This window comes from Podarcis filfolensis, assembly GCF_964270895.1.
Source record: "Podarcis filfolensis genome assembly, chromosome: 9".
NCBI lineage: Eukaryota > Metazoa > Chordata > Lepidosauria > Squamata > Lacertidae > Podarcis > Podarcis filfolensis.
In genome coordinates this window covers 25193590-25209380 of record NC_139610.1, presented here as the reverse complement: position 1 = coordinate 25209380, position 15791 = coordinate 25193590, and the positions used below count along the sequence as shown (strand labels likewise).

Sequence of the window (15791 nt, the reverse complement as noted above, 5' to 3'; positions counted from 1 at the left end):
GCGATCGGTCAGTTGGTTAAGCATTTTTATTTATTTGATTGATGGGGAGGACTGCCCCCTGCCCCAGGCTATGTGCATGCCTGCTATATTCACACAGAAACTGACTTCTGTGATAAGCCTGGCTGCAGGAGGAATCCTACCTGAGAACAAACGCTGCATGAATGATTTGCAGCCTGATCCACTGGTCAGGGCTGCATATGCGTAGCCTTGGCTAGAGATGTTGAATAGCATCTTTCAGCTGTTTAGGAGGGGGAGAGAGAGGGGCGGGGGAGGGAGAGAGAGAGTAGGGGGCTGGCTGTGCATTCATAAACACACATACAGGCTTACATGGGACAGTGCCTTATACTAAGCAGACCATTGGTTCATCTATCTCACTACCGACTGCACTGGCAGTTTTGACTGTGTTATGCCTGATTTTGTAAGAAAACTAGAAAAGGGTAACCTAGCATAGTAATTTTACCATTTAAAAAACCCCAGTATAATTATCTGTATTTATTATCCAACTCAAATCATGAGATACAGCAAGGAAAAACATGTTGAACTGTATATTATATTTAAATATTATTTCCATCTTCTGGCTTTATTACCTGCCACAAAAAGAATATTGTAGTTAATGTAAAACACAGATATACCCTAACCCCCAAGTTGTCTTTTAAAAAAATATTCACCAGTAATGCAAAAATTCTGTCCATACAAACATCAGCTCCAAACATTCCAGTTATACATTAACACTAGCTTCTTTTTATTTATTTTTAAAAAGAGGTTTAACATATATCCTTAAAATGTTTGGCAGCAACCTTTGCAATGTACAAAACATCTGTATTACACTGATTAACACTGAACTAGAAAGTGCATTTATTCACCACAACCAGAGCAGCCTAGCTTGTCAGAAAAGTGATGGTCACACCTTGAGAGAAATGCTGTGCAATATAGCAAAGCAAGTAAAGGATTTCATTCACAAAAGGACCATATCCTAACCCCATGGGAGTCAATAGGACAGTTGTCTTTTGATGTAAATGGGCTTTAATGGAAAGAGCCCCATTGATTCCAGCTATTGATGAGACAAGCTAGCATTGTTCCAGTCCCAACACAAGGAATAGTTTCTATATTCTGTATTCTGAGGCAAGATCTACATGCTGTGGGCTGCTGTACACATGCCTGTTAATCACTTGATCAAATGATGCCTCACAGATGTGAATGTACAGATCAAAAGCCAGACACAACTTTCACATCATTGCCTAAAGTGCAATGCTTCTCAGATGATGTCCAGCTAGGTGAATGAAGTATGATAAGCCTTGGGCTCACACACTCCTCCTGTTTTGCTTCTTTTGTGGCCATAATATTAGTTTTAAACAAACCACAGTCCCCCATTATGTAGAAACTTGGGGAACTCTGATTTGTTTAAACTCCAATAAGTTCCAAAAACAAAATGAAAGCTGGGAGGAAACTGTGGTTTCTAATCCTGGTTTATTTCCTAACTGTAGTTTAAACAAACCATAGTTTCTGCATAATGGGAATCTGTGTTTTGTTTTAAAACAGAAGTAAATGCGTCCACAATCTCCTCCTTGGAACAACAAAAGACGAGGGTTTCCCATTACATCTGAAACAGGTCTGAGCCGGTCGACATATGAAGCTGTCAGAAATAAACCACTGAGGAATCAAGTGATGCATGTGTGTGTGTGCAGTGACAAAGACGGCAGGCACAATTTGAGGTCTTCTTGATATAAACCCAACACTTCCATCCTTTGCTTCAGCAAGTAGCCCAGTCAGGAACCTGCAGACTAACGTATTTGTTCACAGTAACTCAATAGCATCAGTTATTCCATTTAAATAGCCCTCAACCATTCTGCATAAAGGGACCTTCAATGTATTTATATTGTGTTCTTGCACTGAACACAAAAGGTGTACATTTTGCCTTCCTGAAATACTGAGCTCTAGATAATTAATATCACTGGTATTATTGGGTCAATGGTTTCTCGATGTTTAGCAGAACATAAATAGGTACATAGACATTGAATCATGGGAAAATGAAAAGGAACAGAGTTAATCACTCAAATTGATATATATATTTAAGGATTCAACAAATCCATGAGGCCTAGGTGAATCGAAGGACATTAGCTATAATTAACTCTTTTTCAGAATATATTACTGAGTATCAGATATTGGGGACAAGCAAGCAAGGGCTATTGCCTTTGTAACTAGCCAGGGACATTTGGTTGGCTACTGTTTGAAACTGATTGACCTTTGGTCTGATCAGGAATGATTCTTCTTATGCTATATTCAGGACTATGTATATTTTTATACATTTGACGGCACTGTGCAAGGGTGGAATTTGGCATCTTGTTGAGAAGTCAGAATTCTTCAAATTGTTTTTAAATATATATATTTCTAATCTTTGTTGCCACTGACATGTTTGGAAAAGATGTGGGGAATGCCTGCTATAAAATTTAATTTGTCAAAATTGGGTCTGAGCAGGACTTCAACTGGTCAGGAATACACACAGGCTTTATTAATCTATGTATAGGTGTCTGTTTATGTACACAGAGTATCCACAGCCCTGTTGAATAAATGGAATATTCATGCAAGCAAGACTCTCTCTCTACTCTGTTAGATCACCGCAAAGATAAAACAATTTATGGCACTTTAAAGAATATCCAATTATGCTCGTGTAAGGTGCTACAAAGTAGTTCTAAATGCACTGTTTCCTGTCCCAAATGCACAGTAAACGGTGTTCTCACTAATACTGTAAGATCACCACAATGTAACAAAGGTACATAACACATGCGCACAAGAAAGATTTTCATTCCCAGATGGAAAACCAAGATGCAAGTTCCAACAGTGTTGAATTATGGCAAAATAAGCAGCACAGCAGTAAAACTGTAATTAGATCTCTATTCAGAAAGTACTAAAAGGGGCTCTTTCCTAATAAATACATGCATATTTTTTAAAAAATAGAAAAAATGATGTATATCTCTTCTGGAATTTTCTCACTTGAAGTCATACTCAGATCTGCACAAATCCAGGGTATATGTCAGCATGAAGTAGCTTTTGCACAATTCATTTATTGTATTCCTATTCGTTTCTTGTATTGCAAACGTGAATATCTTGCAGGATATTTATTTGCCTTTTATTTTGATCGAAGACCATGCACTGCACCTTACAAGTGTCAAGACAATCCAACTCTGCAATTTTAGATCCATTAATTCAGCAAAGTAGAAATTATTCCCATTCCTCTTCTGATATTTGCATTTAAACATGACTTATGCAATAATATTTTTAAACAGCTATTGAATAGCTAGAGTGCATTTATCATAACTAACAGGGAACACCTCAAAACATTCATATAGTCTTGAAACACAAATTCATGCTAGTAAATGGCTCATGGCTGTTGATGCTGTTAATTCCTGCAGGGCCAAATGCTCTTCATTATTACACAACAAGCAAAATGCCTGCAAATATGATGAGCAAAAGGGCCAAAGATATTTGTATATTGCAGGTTCTATTGGTGGCATGCAGAGACACGTATTTCCTCAAATGGGAGTCTCACTCAGCACAACTTTGGCAACCCAGTGTTTGGGCCAGAGAGCATGTTTGGCCACCACTGCATATCCTCGAGATGGGAGCAAAATCTGCCCTTCACCCCCAGGAAACTTTCTCTTGGATCAGCAGCTCTGTACTTTACCCAACAGCTTTGCCAATTTGGGCCAGTTTTCTAATGGAAGTAGCTGAAATTGGACCAGGTCCTATTTACTTTAGGTTTCCGGCGTTTGTCACACTAGAGCATGACAAACAGATGGAACCTAAAAACTGATTTTTATTACATATGGCTACAAATGTAGTACATCTTTGTGCAATGCCACATAATTTGGCTCTCAGTGCAATCGGTGCCATCTGTCCAAGTCCAGAGCTCTGCGTAATATGATGGATATTCACTTAAATCCAGGGATTCTGACCTGCGTGTAGGATCTCTTATGTGCCCATGATGCATCCCCAAACACCAGGAAGAATGAGAAACTCCTCTTTGCACGGAGCTCTGCACCAAAATCCTATGGAGCTTTGGATCATGGTCACTATTGCTTAATTGGATTGTACAACCAATACTTGCTTGCATGCATGATACTCATATAGACATGTGCAAACTCAGGTAAGCAAGGACATTTTGTGGTATTTCTTTGGGATAAAAGGATACTATCACTCATCACACAGTGAAAGTAACATGGAAGAACAACTTCCCCCCCTTTTCTTTTCAGTGCAAAATCTCCTAAAGCCTTTTACAGTGTGGGAATCCAAAGGAGCAGTTTGGCTGATCTGTGCTGTCACATGATAAACAGGAAGACTGGTGGAATTTGGTTCAAACGGGACTGAGCAACGTTGTGTTTTGTGGCTGCCAATTTGATATTGTTTCATGACCCAAAGCTTGAGGGGGATCGGGAGATAATAGTTTTCTAGTTAAAGAGTACCATGTGACACAATCCACAATCCAACCAGATTGAGGATCCATGAATATGAGTTACATTTCAGTAGGTATCTAAAGCAGCAATTTCCCAAACGTTCCAACTTAAGAGAACACTTTTCACATTGATTGCTCTGCCTAGGAACCCTTGTGCATTTGCCAGAGTTCTTGCAAAAGAGTTGGGTGTTCTAGGCTGCACATTTCATTTGGAGTGTTGGCTAGGTTTCCTGGGGCTCACTACTGTCCTGTGTGAACGGTGAGAGTGCCTCTTAGGACACAGCCCAGAGCTCCCCACAGCTGCCCTTTACAGGTGAAGATTGGTAGCTGCAGGCAAGCTGCCATTAAGGGATGGGTGTCTACCATTACTATTGCATCTTCTCATTGAGGAACCCCTGACAGGCATCTCAGGAATCCCAAGGTTCCTCAAAACATGGTCTGAAAACCACTAGCCTAAAGGAATGGTTCTTTAGAAACAGAGAACAAATGGTCCTTAGTGGTGGTGCAAACATCTATGCCACATTATACCTCAGTTCAGCAGGATTCAGCAAATGAACACGAGCTGTATAAATTTGTTCTTGCAGTAGTTAATGAGATTCAGACTAAAGAAAAAAAGATCTTCCAGTCAAAGATGGAGAGTCTTAGTTCACAATTTCGGCATGAGCTTATCACTGTCATACTGTATTGGATGAGTCTACATGGAAGTCAGTTAACAGTGTTGGTCAGTTTCTCCTCTCGGGGTGGAAAAAGTCAAGTGTCTTCCCAAGTCACTCTCTTGACTGATAAAATAAAATATATCCAGATTCTGAATTTTTAGATATATCAGAGGTCAGACCATAAAATTCTTCAATAGCCTGCGCATCTATTTTCTGCAAAGGTAAAACAATCAAAATGTTAACGGAGAAAAATTAAGGAAACGGATGTAACAATATCAAAACAAATAGGCTTTGCCCAAGGGAAAATTCTGTTAGAAATTTAGACAAGGTGGCAAAATAGTTGTCCAGCTCCTTCCAAACTCTCAATTTATGCAACACTTAGAGATAAACTTACCTTTAAAATGCACAGAGGCTGGCAAGTTACTGCAATAGCTGCAGACAGCTGAGATCTTTCTCCTGTTTGTGGTTGGAGTGACTTGCAATACAAACTTTTTGTGGGGCATATTTATTTTGCATTGTCCAATTGAGAAAGAACATCAATTAACTTTATTCCATCCAAGCCCCCTCTATCTTCACATATAGACCTTTTGTTCAACTTATTACTGACTACAATTTCTTTGGTGAGCAAGCGCCTCTAATCCTTTTACCAAGACAATGAGCAGGTAGGCTATGTGATACAACTGGGTATGCAAATATAAACCAGCCAAGTACAGATAGCTAAAGGCCTAGGTAATCCTAGCTGCCTTCAGGTTACAGCTACTTGGTTCAAATATATTTTGCATTCTGTCACAGCAGGGCCCTTCTGTATCAACCGTCATTTTTATTTTTCAAATCTATGACGTGCCCTTTACTCCTTTGTGGGAGATTTTATTTATTTATTTATTCAACCCCTCCATATAAAATAATAGGCTTGTGTACAGCAAAATACACAGGTGCAACAAAACATAAAATACCATAATCACAATATAAAATAATCATACAAATGACTGGCTCAACTTGAAATAGTTTAAACAACTGAGTAGACCTGTTGGCATGAAAAGGTCTTCAAGAAACATCAGAGGGCAGGGCGAGGAAGAATCATTGTTTGTGATGATGTTCCATTTATCAAGAAGGTAACTGGTTATTATTCTACTTGTATTTTTTTTCCCATTTTATCTTGGGCTGATTATGCTATATGCAACTAAAATTAGCTTGTGGGGGTCAGGAGAACCCGTCAGAACAGTGTGTGGAGGGAGGAGTGGGGGGGATAATTCAATCTGGGAAGGAAAAAAAGCTTGTGTCAATGGAACAAATGCCAAGGTGCTACATTGAATTCCTTCCACAGTATATCAGAGAAAAGGGTTCTATCTCAGGGCTGCTGTGCTGGTTTTCTATTGATGGGGAGTTTTTTTAAGTAGGAAGAAAATTAAAAACAGAATCCTCTATCTACACCCGGAGGGGATTCTATCCATTCTGCTATCTTGCTCTGTTGTATATGTAGATTAGGCTGCAATGAACACCTGAGGGTAATTAAAAATTAGGATCCTTGCATAAGTCCCATTGGTTTTTATGTTTGCCAGTATTGGGGGCTTGCTCTTAGGGGGGGGGGGGAGACTAACCTTCAAGCTATAAGCCACATCCCAGGAACAAGTATACTGACCTCTACAATGTCATCATCAAACAATAGCCAAAAGCCATGACTTTTCACAATGGTAATATAATGTCCACGATTAGGTCCACTAAAAGAAAATAAACACCATTAAATTTTTAAAAAGAATAAGGACACAACTGAGTCAACCTTCTAGACATAAAAGTTGCATTCCCTGCAACTATAATTCTCCCCTCCCGGGTATTGTCTAGAAGATGTTAAGGCTTGAACAGGCGAATTTCATCTTCTCCCAAATCCAATTTATTTTCCATCTCTGTTTCAACTGATACCTTAACATTATGACTTTCAATCAAGGTAGTTCATATGTGTTTGTTATGCCATTTGAGTAGTAATAATAATAATAATAATAATAATTTAATTTACAAGCTTATATACACCAGAATACCTAGGTAGTACCCCAAATGTGTAGAAACCACATTTTTGGGTGCAGAAACCCTTATTTTTAGGCCCTGTTTTGTTTCCAAACTGACAGGCACTCCTGAATACTAAAGGCAGTGCTTTTTTCTGAGGGTACGCATATGCCTAAACATGGTGTGAATCTAAGTTTGGCCTCATTGAGGGGCAGTATTTCAAAATGAGTAGGAAAATGAGAGTACTGCTAAACACTTTTTTTAGAAAAAAAGCACTGACTAAAGGAAATTATACTGCTTCTTCTGCACAGGATTTATTTTCTTTAATGAAGCATCAATCTTGACTGTGGTCAGATTGATGCTTCATTAAAGCATCAATCTGACCACAGTCAGACAGCAGAATTTACAACAGCAACTCACACTGCATCAGCGCCAAGGGGCAGATGCAGTAGATGAAATTAAAAATTCCCTTTAAACTTATTTGCATTAAAAATAGCACTCCTTCAGTTAAAATCTATGTTCCAGAGTTTAACATCAGTACTCATTCATCGACCATCACTGTCACTGCAGCCTGTCTTATCCCCGTTGCCATAAAACAGAATTTTAAGACAGGCCTGGTGATATTCAGCAAGAAGGTATTTAGCATAGGTTTCCTCTGAGTGGCTGGGTAGTTTCCTAAGTAACAGTTGAATTAGCTCTCTTCGGGTATCACGATACAGCAGACAATATAGAAGAACATGCCAAATGGACACAATCCCATCAGAATTACATGGACACCATCTCTGTTCCACTGGGATGTCATGATATGTGCCCTCTAATAATGCTGAAGGGAGAACATTAAATGCCCAACGGTGTTCAGAGCTGTCCAGTGCACTTAAATCATTTGCTGGATAGGATCTTTGGGGTTCGTGTTAGAGTTTATAAATGAAGGAGAATGCTGCTTACCTGCCGCAATGCACTACTACAGCCACCAAGTCATACATGCGATCCAAGTTGATAGCATCCCCGGATGTGTTGAAGAGACGCAGCTCAAGAGGAAATACCACGCGGTAAGAGAGCTTGGTATACCGATGTAACTGCTCCATGTATTTAAATCTCTTCAGGTGCAATGCAAGGATCATTGGCAGCTTTTTGACCCTCATCCTATGAAGTCAAAATAATATCGCTGGATAAGAACAGAACCTGTGCAGGTTTTGTTTTTTCTTCCAAAGGGAAAAAAGCAACCCGCAATTATTTGTTATAAAAGCTATTTTTAAAAACAAAACAACAACAGTCTAATACTTTAAATATGCACAAAAGGGAGTCCATGATATCCATAATAAAAATGTAAAATTAATAAGTGCCCATTCTATTTATAAACAGGTCCCTATTCTTGATACGGTGTTCCCACATAGGCATACCTCTGTTACTGTTTTTTGCAGAACTGAAAGCAGGAAGAATTTGTTTTATTTCAGCTTTAAAATTTATACTAGCCTCCCTGGGACCAGGCCACAAGGTGCTTTGCTTACCTTTTCTGTGCCTCTTGTTTGCTGCAGCAAGTCTCACAGTAGTACTTTTGTTCGCTGCACAATGTTTCTGTGTTGCTGAAGTCTCTGAAAAATCAACGGAGGGAACAGTGCTTACAGTTTCATACTTCCCCTCCCAAATGCCCCCTGAGCTGGTTGCAAAATATTGTACAGTTGTTTGACTGTAACTCAAACACAGTGGTCAGAGAGAATATACTTGCAAGATCGCCTTACTTGGGAACTGTTAAGGGCGCTGAGAGCTGTTAGGAGGCCCCCTAATCTTCTCACTGAGCTATGATTCTCAGAGTGGTTTAACTCTCAAATCCCTCTTTCCAGGGAACTCTGGGAATTATAGTTTTGTGAGGGGAATAGGGATCTCCCAACACCTCTGAGAACCTGTAACGCACTACAGTTCCCAAAATTCTTTGAGGGAAAGAAGGCCTCTTTAAAGTCCTGTGGTGCTGCTTTAAATGTATAGTACAGATGGGCACTCATTCTGCTCTTCAAATTTTATTGAAGCATGGTTTTCACAGGCATAAGAAATGCTTGTTTTACATTCAACAGATGACAGATTACTTCATTTTGTCCTAGCTAAAATAAAACTTCTAATTTCTGGATAAAAGCTAGACATATAAACTATTCTTAGACAGAAATATGCTGGAGGTGTTGGTTTATTCATGGGGCAAATGCTTTTCTAAGAAAAAAAATAGAGAGGTAAAACTGACAGAACCAGCTGGCCTTTTCAACTCGTGGAAATAAAAATAATTGATACATAATTTATTGTGTTATTTTATGAATTCCTCTTTTAATGCCAGCACTGATGCCCAGAGGAAAAGAACTATGTTTGGAGGCTTAAACACAAAAGGGCTTTTTCTTTCAACGATAACTAAAAGGAAGGAGAGTTTGCTGTAGTATTAAAGAGAAGCAAGACTAATTGAGCTATTGCCTCTGAAATAGCTCCTGTTTACTTATTTCTCTTTCCTGCTCAACACTGTTTATACAATTAAGGTCAAACAATGCCGTTTCTGTTCTCAAACACGGCAAAATACACTTGGGAAACCTGCCAGCTAAAGGTTCATTTCCATTGCACATGCGAGCAGACATGTTTTGAAGTCACTCTATGTTAAGAGCTCGTACTCTTACAAGGGGTTAACTACAATGAGTCCAAAATCTTAATACAGTGGTACCTCGAGTTACAAATGCCTCAGGTTACAAACACTTCTGGTTACAAACTCCGCTAACCTGGAAGAGTTACCTCGAGTTGAGAACTTTTCCCCAGGATGAGAATGGAAATTGTGTGCCGGCGGCAGCAAGAGGCCCCATTAGCAAAAGCACGCCTCTAGTTAAGAACAGTTTCAGGTTAAGAATGAAACTCCGGAACGAATTAAGTATGAACTAGAGGTACCACTGTAGAGGTGAAAAGTTGAGCTTGCAAAGCAATTTGTAAATTTTAATTTTAATTTAAAACAGTAATAAAAACACATGAAACAGGAAAAAGTACACATCTTGCCCACCAGAATGCATCACGTTCAAAATAGAAGGGGCCATAACATTGAAGTGAAGATAACAGATCCATATCGTTGTCATTTATGCCATAGCATGTCTCCAAAAAAAGATGCAAGCACACCTGGAGGGCACTTCCTGTTTATCCAGGCATTTGATGGATGAATGATTCTGTTCCTGGCAACCTTGAAATTATTAGCTTTAAGGGTTTTTGACTCTTGTACTTTTTTTATATGATCATGATTGGTTAAAAAAAAAACACATTTTGGATTATTTTAAATGTTTCAAATGTTTTATTTTCGTTCATATCGTTTTGCTACTTTGGTGTTGGCTTTGTAGCACCCATTTGGGAAGAAGGACAAGAGGGAAATTTAAGAAGTAAACAAATGCCAGTAACATTCGCAAAGGTTATAAAACGATGCCATGCACTTTCCAAACCAAGCACAAGGGAAGTCCCACATAGAGTGCATTACAGTAGTCCAGTCTGAAAATGTACTCTTCTGAAAATGCTTAGGCTTTGATGAGTTTCCAGGATAAGGAAGACAAACAACTGTGTAAATGGTACTGACAGTGCTTCTCTACATCCAGATTCCCACACGAAAATGGGACAACCAAGAACAGAATGTATGACCCGCTAAGCCAGGGGTGGAGATCCTCAGATCCAGAGGCCAAATTCAGATCTCCATGCATCCCGTATGACTTTCCCCAGGCCACAGCCCACCTTCAGCCACACCCTCCGCCACTCCTGGTGGAGCTTCCTGCAGCCAATCAGAAGCCGCAATTTGGTTTTCGAATGTTTTGGAAGTTGAACGGACTTCTGGAATGGATTCGGTTCAACTTCCAAGGTACGACTGTATAAGCATTTGGGAAAGAACTTGCGCCTCATGATGGGAAGCAGAAGAGAATATGATCCCTTAGGTAAAAGCTATGTTTTCATGTCGATGGACTCATGCAGTCACCTGCCTAAAGAGCTGAAGCAGTAAGCCTGAGAGAGAATGCACGTGTGTGTGTGTGTGTGTGTGTGTGTGTGTGTGCACATGCACAGGCAGGCAAAGGGGGATTTTTGTCTTCCAAGTATTGTTAAGTCTTGGACCCAACTGATAACAAGCCTTGACGAGGTTCTGAACTCGGAAAGATGTGTTAAATTGCACTCTTAGTTCAGTATAACTCTGGTAAATCTAAATTCAAAGTTGTATTTAATTCAGTGGGACCTAATGGATGCTTAACGACTTCTTTCAGATTAACTGCTGTGATAAATAAAGTTTTCTAATACTTGGGATAAATGCTCCATATTATTCATCAGTAAGCCCTTTGATTGACAGATGGTAGATTACTTTCCCAGGAAGTACATGTTATGCATGCATGCACACCATTCTCAAGCTATTTGCTCCAGAGTAAATCTGCTGCCTTCAGTGGAACCTCCCTGGAGTAAGCAATTGAAAGATTGAAAAGCTGTAGTTTCTTCCTGAATATTCAGTTGCAGCAGGATTGATTTATATTCCTACCTTCCAAAAAAAGTTCCATTTATATTTCTTGATTTGATTTATGCCATATCATACCGTAACTCTCATGCTGCTCTTCCTTTCAAATCCCACTAATCTAAAATGATCAGACAGCAAAAACCTGCTCCCACTTTTTTTCAACACACATTTCTGCAGCCGCTCATTTACCTTAAGCAATGAGTAATTGATGTGTTCTGCTCCACATCAACAGAGAGATCAAGGAAATCTTCATCTTTGCTGCTAACCTGCAACAAAAATAGGAGGCAATAATATTTCTGAGCACTGCACAACCAACAGCTTGATCCTAAGACTAGCTGCACCAGCAAGCAAATGCCTGCCATTATGTCAGCACAACATCAAAACCTAGAAGAAGATGCCAACGTTGCAGAAAGAATTAAGCAGTGGGGCAGATGAGTACACCAAAACAAGTTATTAAAAAGTTTAGGTTCAAGTTGTGGAGCTGAATGGTCCTGTCTTTGAAAGCAGTTTGGGAAAAGGAGGCATATTAATCTCTTGCAGCTCTATGATGGGATACCTAAGCATGGTTTGTCTTCTGTAACTATGGTTACAGAAATGCCTTCACCGTAGTTAAGGACTGGACACAAGGTCATGAAACTGTGATTTGAGGGTGCGTGGCTTTTTTGCCGACTAAGGTTTGTTTTAGCATAATTGTTACACCCGTATTGAGTATAGCATTCCCCCTTCCTCTCCAGCCTTCCTGCAGAGCCCAGACCGTGTACTGAACTTCATATTTTGAGAGGCCGTCTATAGCAGGTTCTGCCAACCTGGTGCTCTCCTGTGGTTTCAGACTACAACTTCCATTGACCCTAGCCAGTTGTCAAAGACTTTTCTATAGGATGTTGGCCACAGGTTGTGAAATATTGCAAAGATAAGCACCAGCACCTTGAATTGAGCAGAAGAGGCCTGCAATATCAGTTGCATATGACCTTACTTCCCTGGGCCTGTCGGGAGAGCAAACATTCTGTAGCAATTGCAGCTTCAGAGTTGTCTACAGAGTTGCTCTCGGTGGTGCTCCCCAGTAAGGGGCAGTGCAACAATCAGTCCTATAAGTTATAAAACCACAATCCCCCTTCTCCAAAAAGAGGAGTCTGCATAAACTCCAGCACTGCTGCTACGTGCTTATTCAGGAAAGGGAACCTCTAACTCTGGACCTGCTGAGGTAGAGAAATTCCTACCGGACCTCTCACAACCAATGCTCCAAAGACCCTTTCCAATACACTGGGGCTCCCTACCAGCCTCATCTGGTATAATTGGCCCAAGCTACGGCTGTTTTAAAAGTCTCTCTCTTCAATTTCTCTGAGTTGTGAGTACTGTTATAAGTAAAGGTAAAGATAAAGGGACACCCGACCATTAGGTCCAGTCGTGGCCGACTCTGGGGTTGCGGTGCTCATCTCGCTTTACTGGCCGAGGGAGCTGGCGTACAGCTTCCGGGTCATGTGGCCAGCATGACTAAGCCGCTTCTGGCAAACCAGAGCAGCGCACGGAAACACCGTTTACCTTCCCGCTGGAGCGGTACCTATTTATCTACTTGCACTTTGACGTGCTTTCGAACTGCTAGGCTGGCAGGAGCAGGGACCGAGCAACAGGAGCTCACCCCGTTGCGGGGATTCGAACCGCTGACCTTCTGATCAGCAAGTCCTAGGCTCTGTGGTTTAACCCACAGTGCCACCCGCGTCCCTGCTGTTATAAGTAGATCAAACCTAAATGAGGATCCCTACTCTCTAGTGCCATTGCTTTGATCCAATTACAGGTTCTCTTGCTCATATTGTGAGGTGCTTTAAAAAATGCTTGTGTTTACATAATGTCACTGGCATCAGCAAAACTATAACCACACAAGTTTAGTGAGTTTTTCTTAAGATTAGGAACTGTAGACACAGGATCAACTGCTGGGAAGAGATTTGTGGGATGAAAGTTCTTCATTCCAGAGTTTGTCCTGCGGAAACCCATTATATAAGTCACTTTGAACATGGGTATGAGAATACAATCCCTTTTGTACGTTTGCTTATACTGCTGCCACTAGACCCATTTTCTCCTGTTTGAAGGGGAGAAATAGATTGCTTCAAACAACAAACATTGCTTGTTACACACAGCAGAAATAATACCTCGTAACTACTTTATATTGAAAGAATAAAATAAGGATATTTGCTTATTTCAAGAAACTGATTATGGCAAAATCTCATAAATACAATAATTATGTGTTGACACATGGAATCTGGATCCAGGGCTCTCTCTTTCTCACCTAGTATCCTTTAGCACAGCATGCAACTTAATCCAAAAAAGCTAAACTGCGCATAGAAGTATATCTCAGTCAAGATTTACCTTGCCCCAAATCTGACAATGACAATTCAGATAAGTCATATTTCTGACTGTTTTTCAGGTTGAGCGGTAAGCCAGTCAACCTGGAAAAAAGGGCTGCTCTCAGGCTCCACCTAAGAGGCCCAGATCCATCCAAATCCCAACTCTCATGTGAACCTCCCTGCCTCCTCAATCACACATTCTGTTTCTCACCCTATTTCTAAGATATGAATAAGAGTGATGACTTCACAGGGATGCCGCAACAGTGAATATAAAAAAGGCCGCAATGGCCTTTGACTTGCACACTGTTACATAAATGGTCCTAATATGCCCTCATCAAAAAGTTGAAGCACAAAACAGCACGATACAATATTAGCGGTGCAATTATAAGAGATTGCCTTTATCTAATCCACTAATGACCAAACTGTTTTCCAGGGCACACTAGTGTGCGATGACAGGCCCGCTACTGATCGAGGGAAAAATTTATTAATTCCATCATTAGGGGCTCCGGGGAATCTGAACTACTCACTCAAAGCACCTACTCAACGCCTTACTGCATGAGTCACTGATTCAGCAAGACTTTAGCCTAGTCGGATAATTATGGCTTGCTATCCGAGGAAGGCACAAACAGGGCAGGACTTGAGGGCAAACGTTCAAGGACCACTCCACAGAATGAGCAGGGCGGCCCAGCAAACATCGCAGTGCCGGCTTACTGTATTTTGAAGTAATGCGCATTACCATCTACAAGATTATCTAAGCCAAGACAATTAAGTCTAAAATTATCTAACCGAACCACTGCCTCTGGGATACAGAAGGGTGCCTTCCATCGTGGAATGCAAGGGGGCAGATGTAGGGTTCCCTCCCATGTAGCTTCATCTACCTTCAGAGCACACCCTGGGCTCTGTCTGTGCCCAAGTCTGCCTTTCCCTTGGGAGGCACATCTAGCACAGTGGCTGTCACAGAGGTGGGTTCTTTCAAGCTCTGGTAAGTCTTTCCAAGGGCCAAGCTTGTTCTGCTGGAACTCTGCATTTAGAGTGTCCAACCGCGGCTCTCTTCACACACCTCAACTTGGATTAGGGCTGCAATGCTGGGAAAAATGGGTCTAATCCTTCCCCCCCACCCTGCAGCACAGCCTTGATCCAGACGGCCCCCCCACCAAATTTCCATTAGTGACAGAAACCTGGAGCCTTAACAATGTAATAGCAGTTTGTGTGATGAGGTCATCTGGATTGGTGCATTAGCGTTAGACCATGGTTTGCCAAGGGACGCAGGTGGCGCTGTGGGTTAAACCACAGAGCCTAGGACTTGCCGATCAGAAGGTCGGCGGTTCGAATCCCTGTGATGGGGTGAGCCCCCGTTGCTTGGTCCCTGCTCCTGCCAACCTAGCAGTTTGAAAGCACGTCAAAGTGCAAGTAGATAAATAGGTACCACTCCGGCGGGAAGGTAAACGGTTTTTCCGTGCGCTGCTCTGGTTCGCCAGAAGCGGCTTGGTCATGCTGGCCACATGACCCGGAAGCTGTATGCCGGCTCCCTTGGCCAATAAAGTGAGATGAGCTCCACAACCCCAGAGTCGGTCACGACTGGACCTAATGGTCAGGGGTCCCTTTACCCTTTACCTATGGTTTGCCAAACTTGAGTCTCCAGCTGATTTTGGACTACAGTTCCTATCATCCCTTACTACTGGTCCTGATAGCTAGGGATGATGGGAGTTGTGGTCCAAAAACAGCTGGAGAGCCAAGTTTGGGAAACCCTGATTAGACCCTCTCCTCACCACAATGCAATCCTGTTCAGTTCTCACCCCCATGGGAAGAAAATTGTGTTGGGAACTCCAAACACACTAGAGTACCAACCTAAGAACATA

At 41.2% G+C, this 15791-nt stretch overlaps 1 protein-coding gene across 1 annotated transcript in view; it reads right to left on the bottom strand.

Moving 5' to 3' along the window:
- Positions 1–477: 477 nt before the first annotated feature.
- USP46 (ubiquitin specific peptidase 46) overlaps positions 478–15791 on the bottom strand; it is a 33324-nt gene continuing 18010 nt past the window's right edge. The window contains exons 5-9 of the mRNA XM_083630719.1: positions 11783–11859; positions 8613–8696; positions 8050–8247; positions 6746–6824; positions 478–5319 (exon numbers count right to left, since the gene is read on the bottom strand). Coding sequence (XP_083486845.1) covers positions 5218–5319; positions 6746–6824; positions 8050–8247; positions 8613–8696; positions 11783–11859 — 540 coding nt within the window. The 3' untranslated portion in view covers positions 478–5217. The remainder of the gene's footprint in view (positions 5320–6745; positions 6825–8049; positions 8248–8612; positions 8697–11782; positions 11860–15791) is intronic.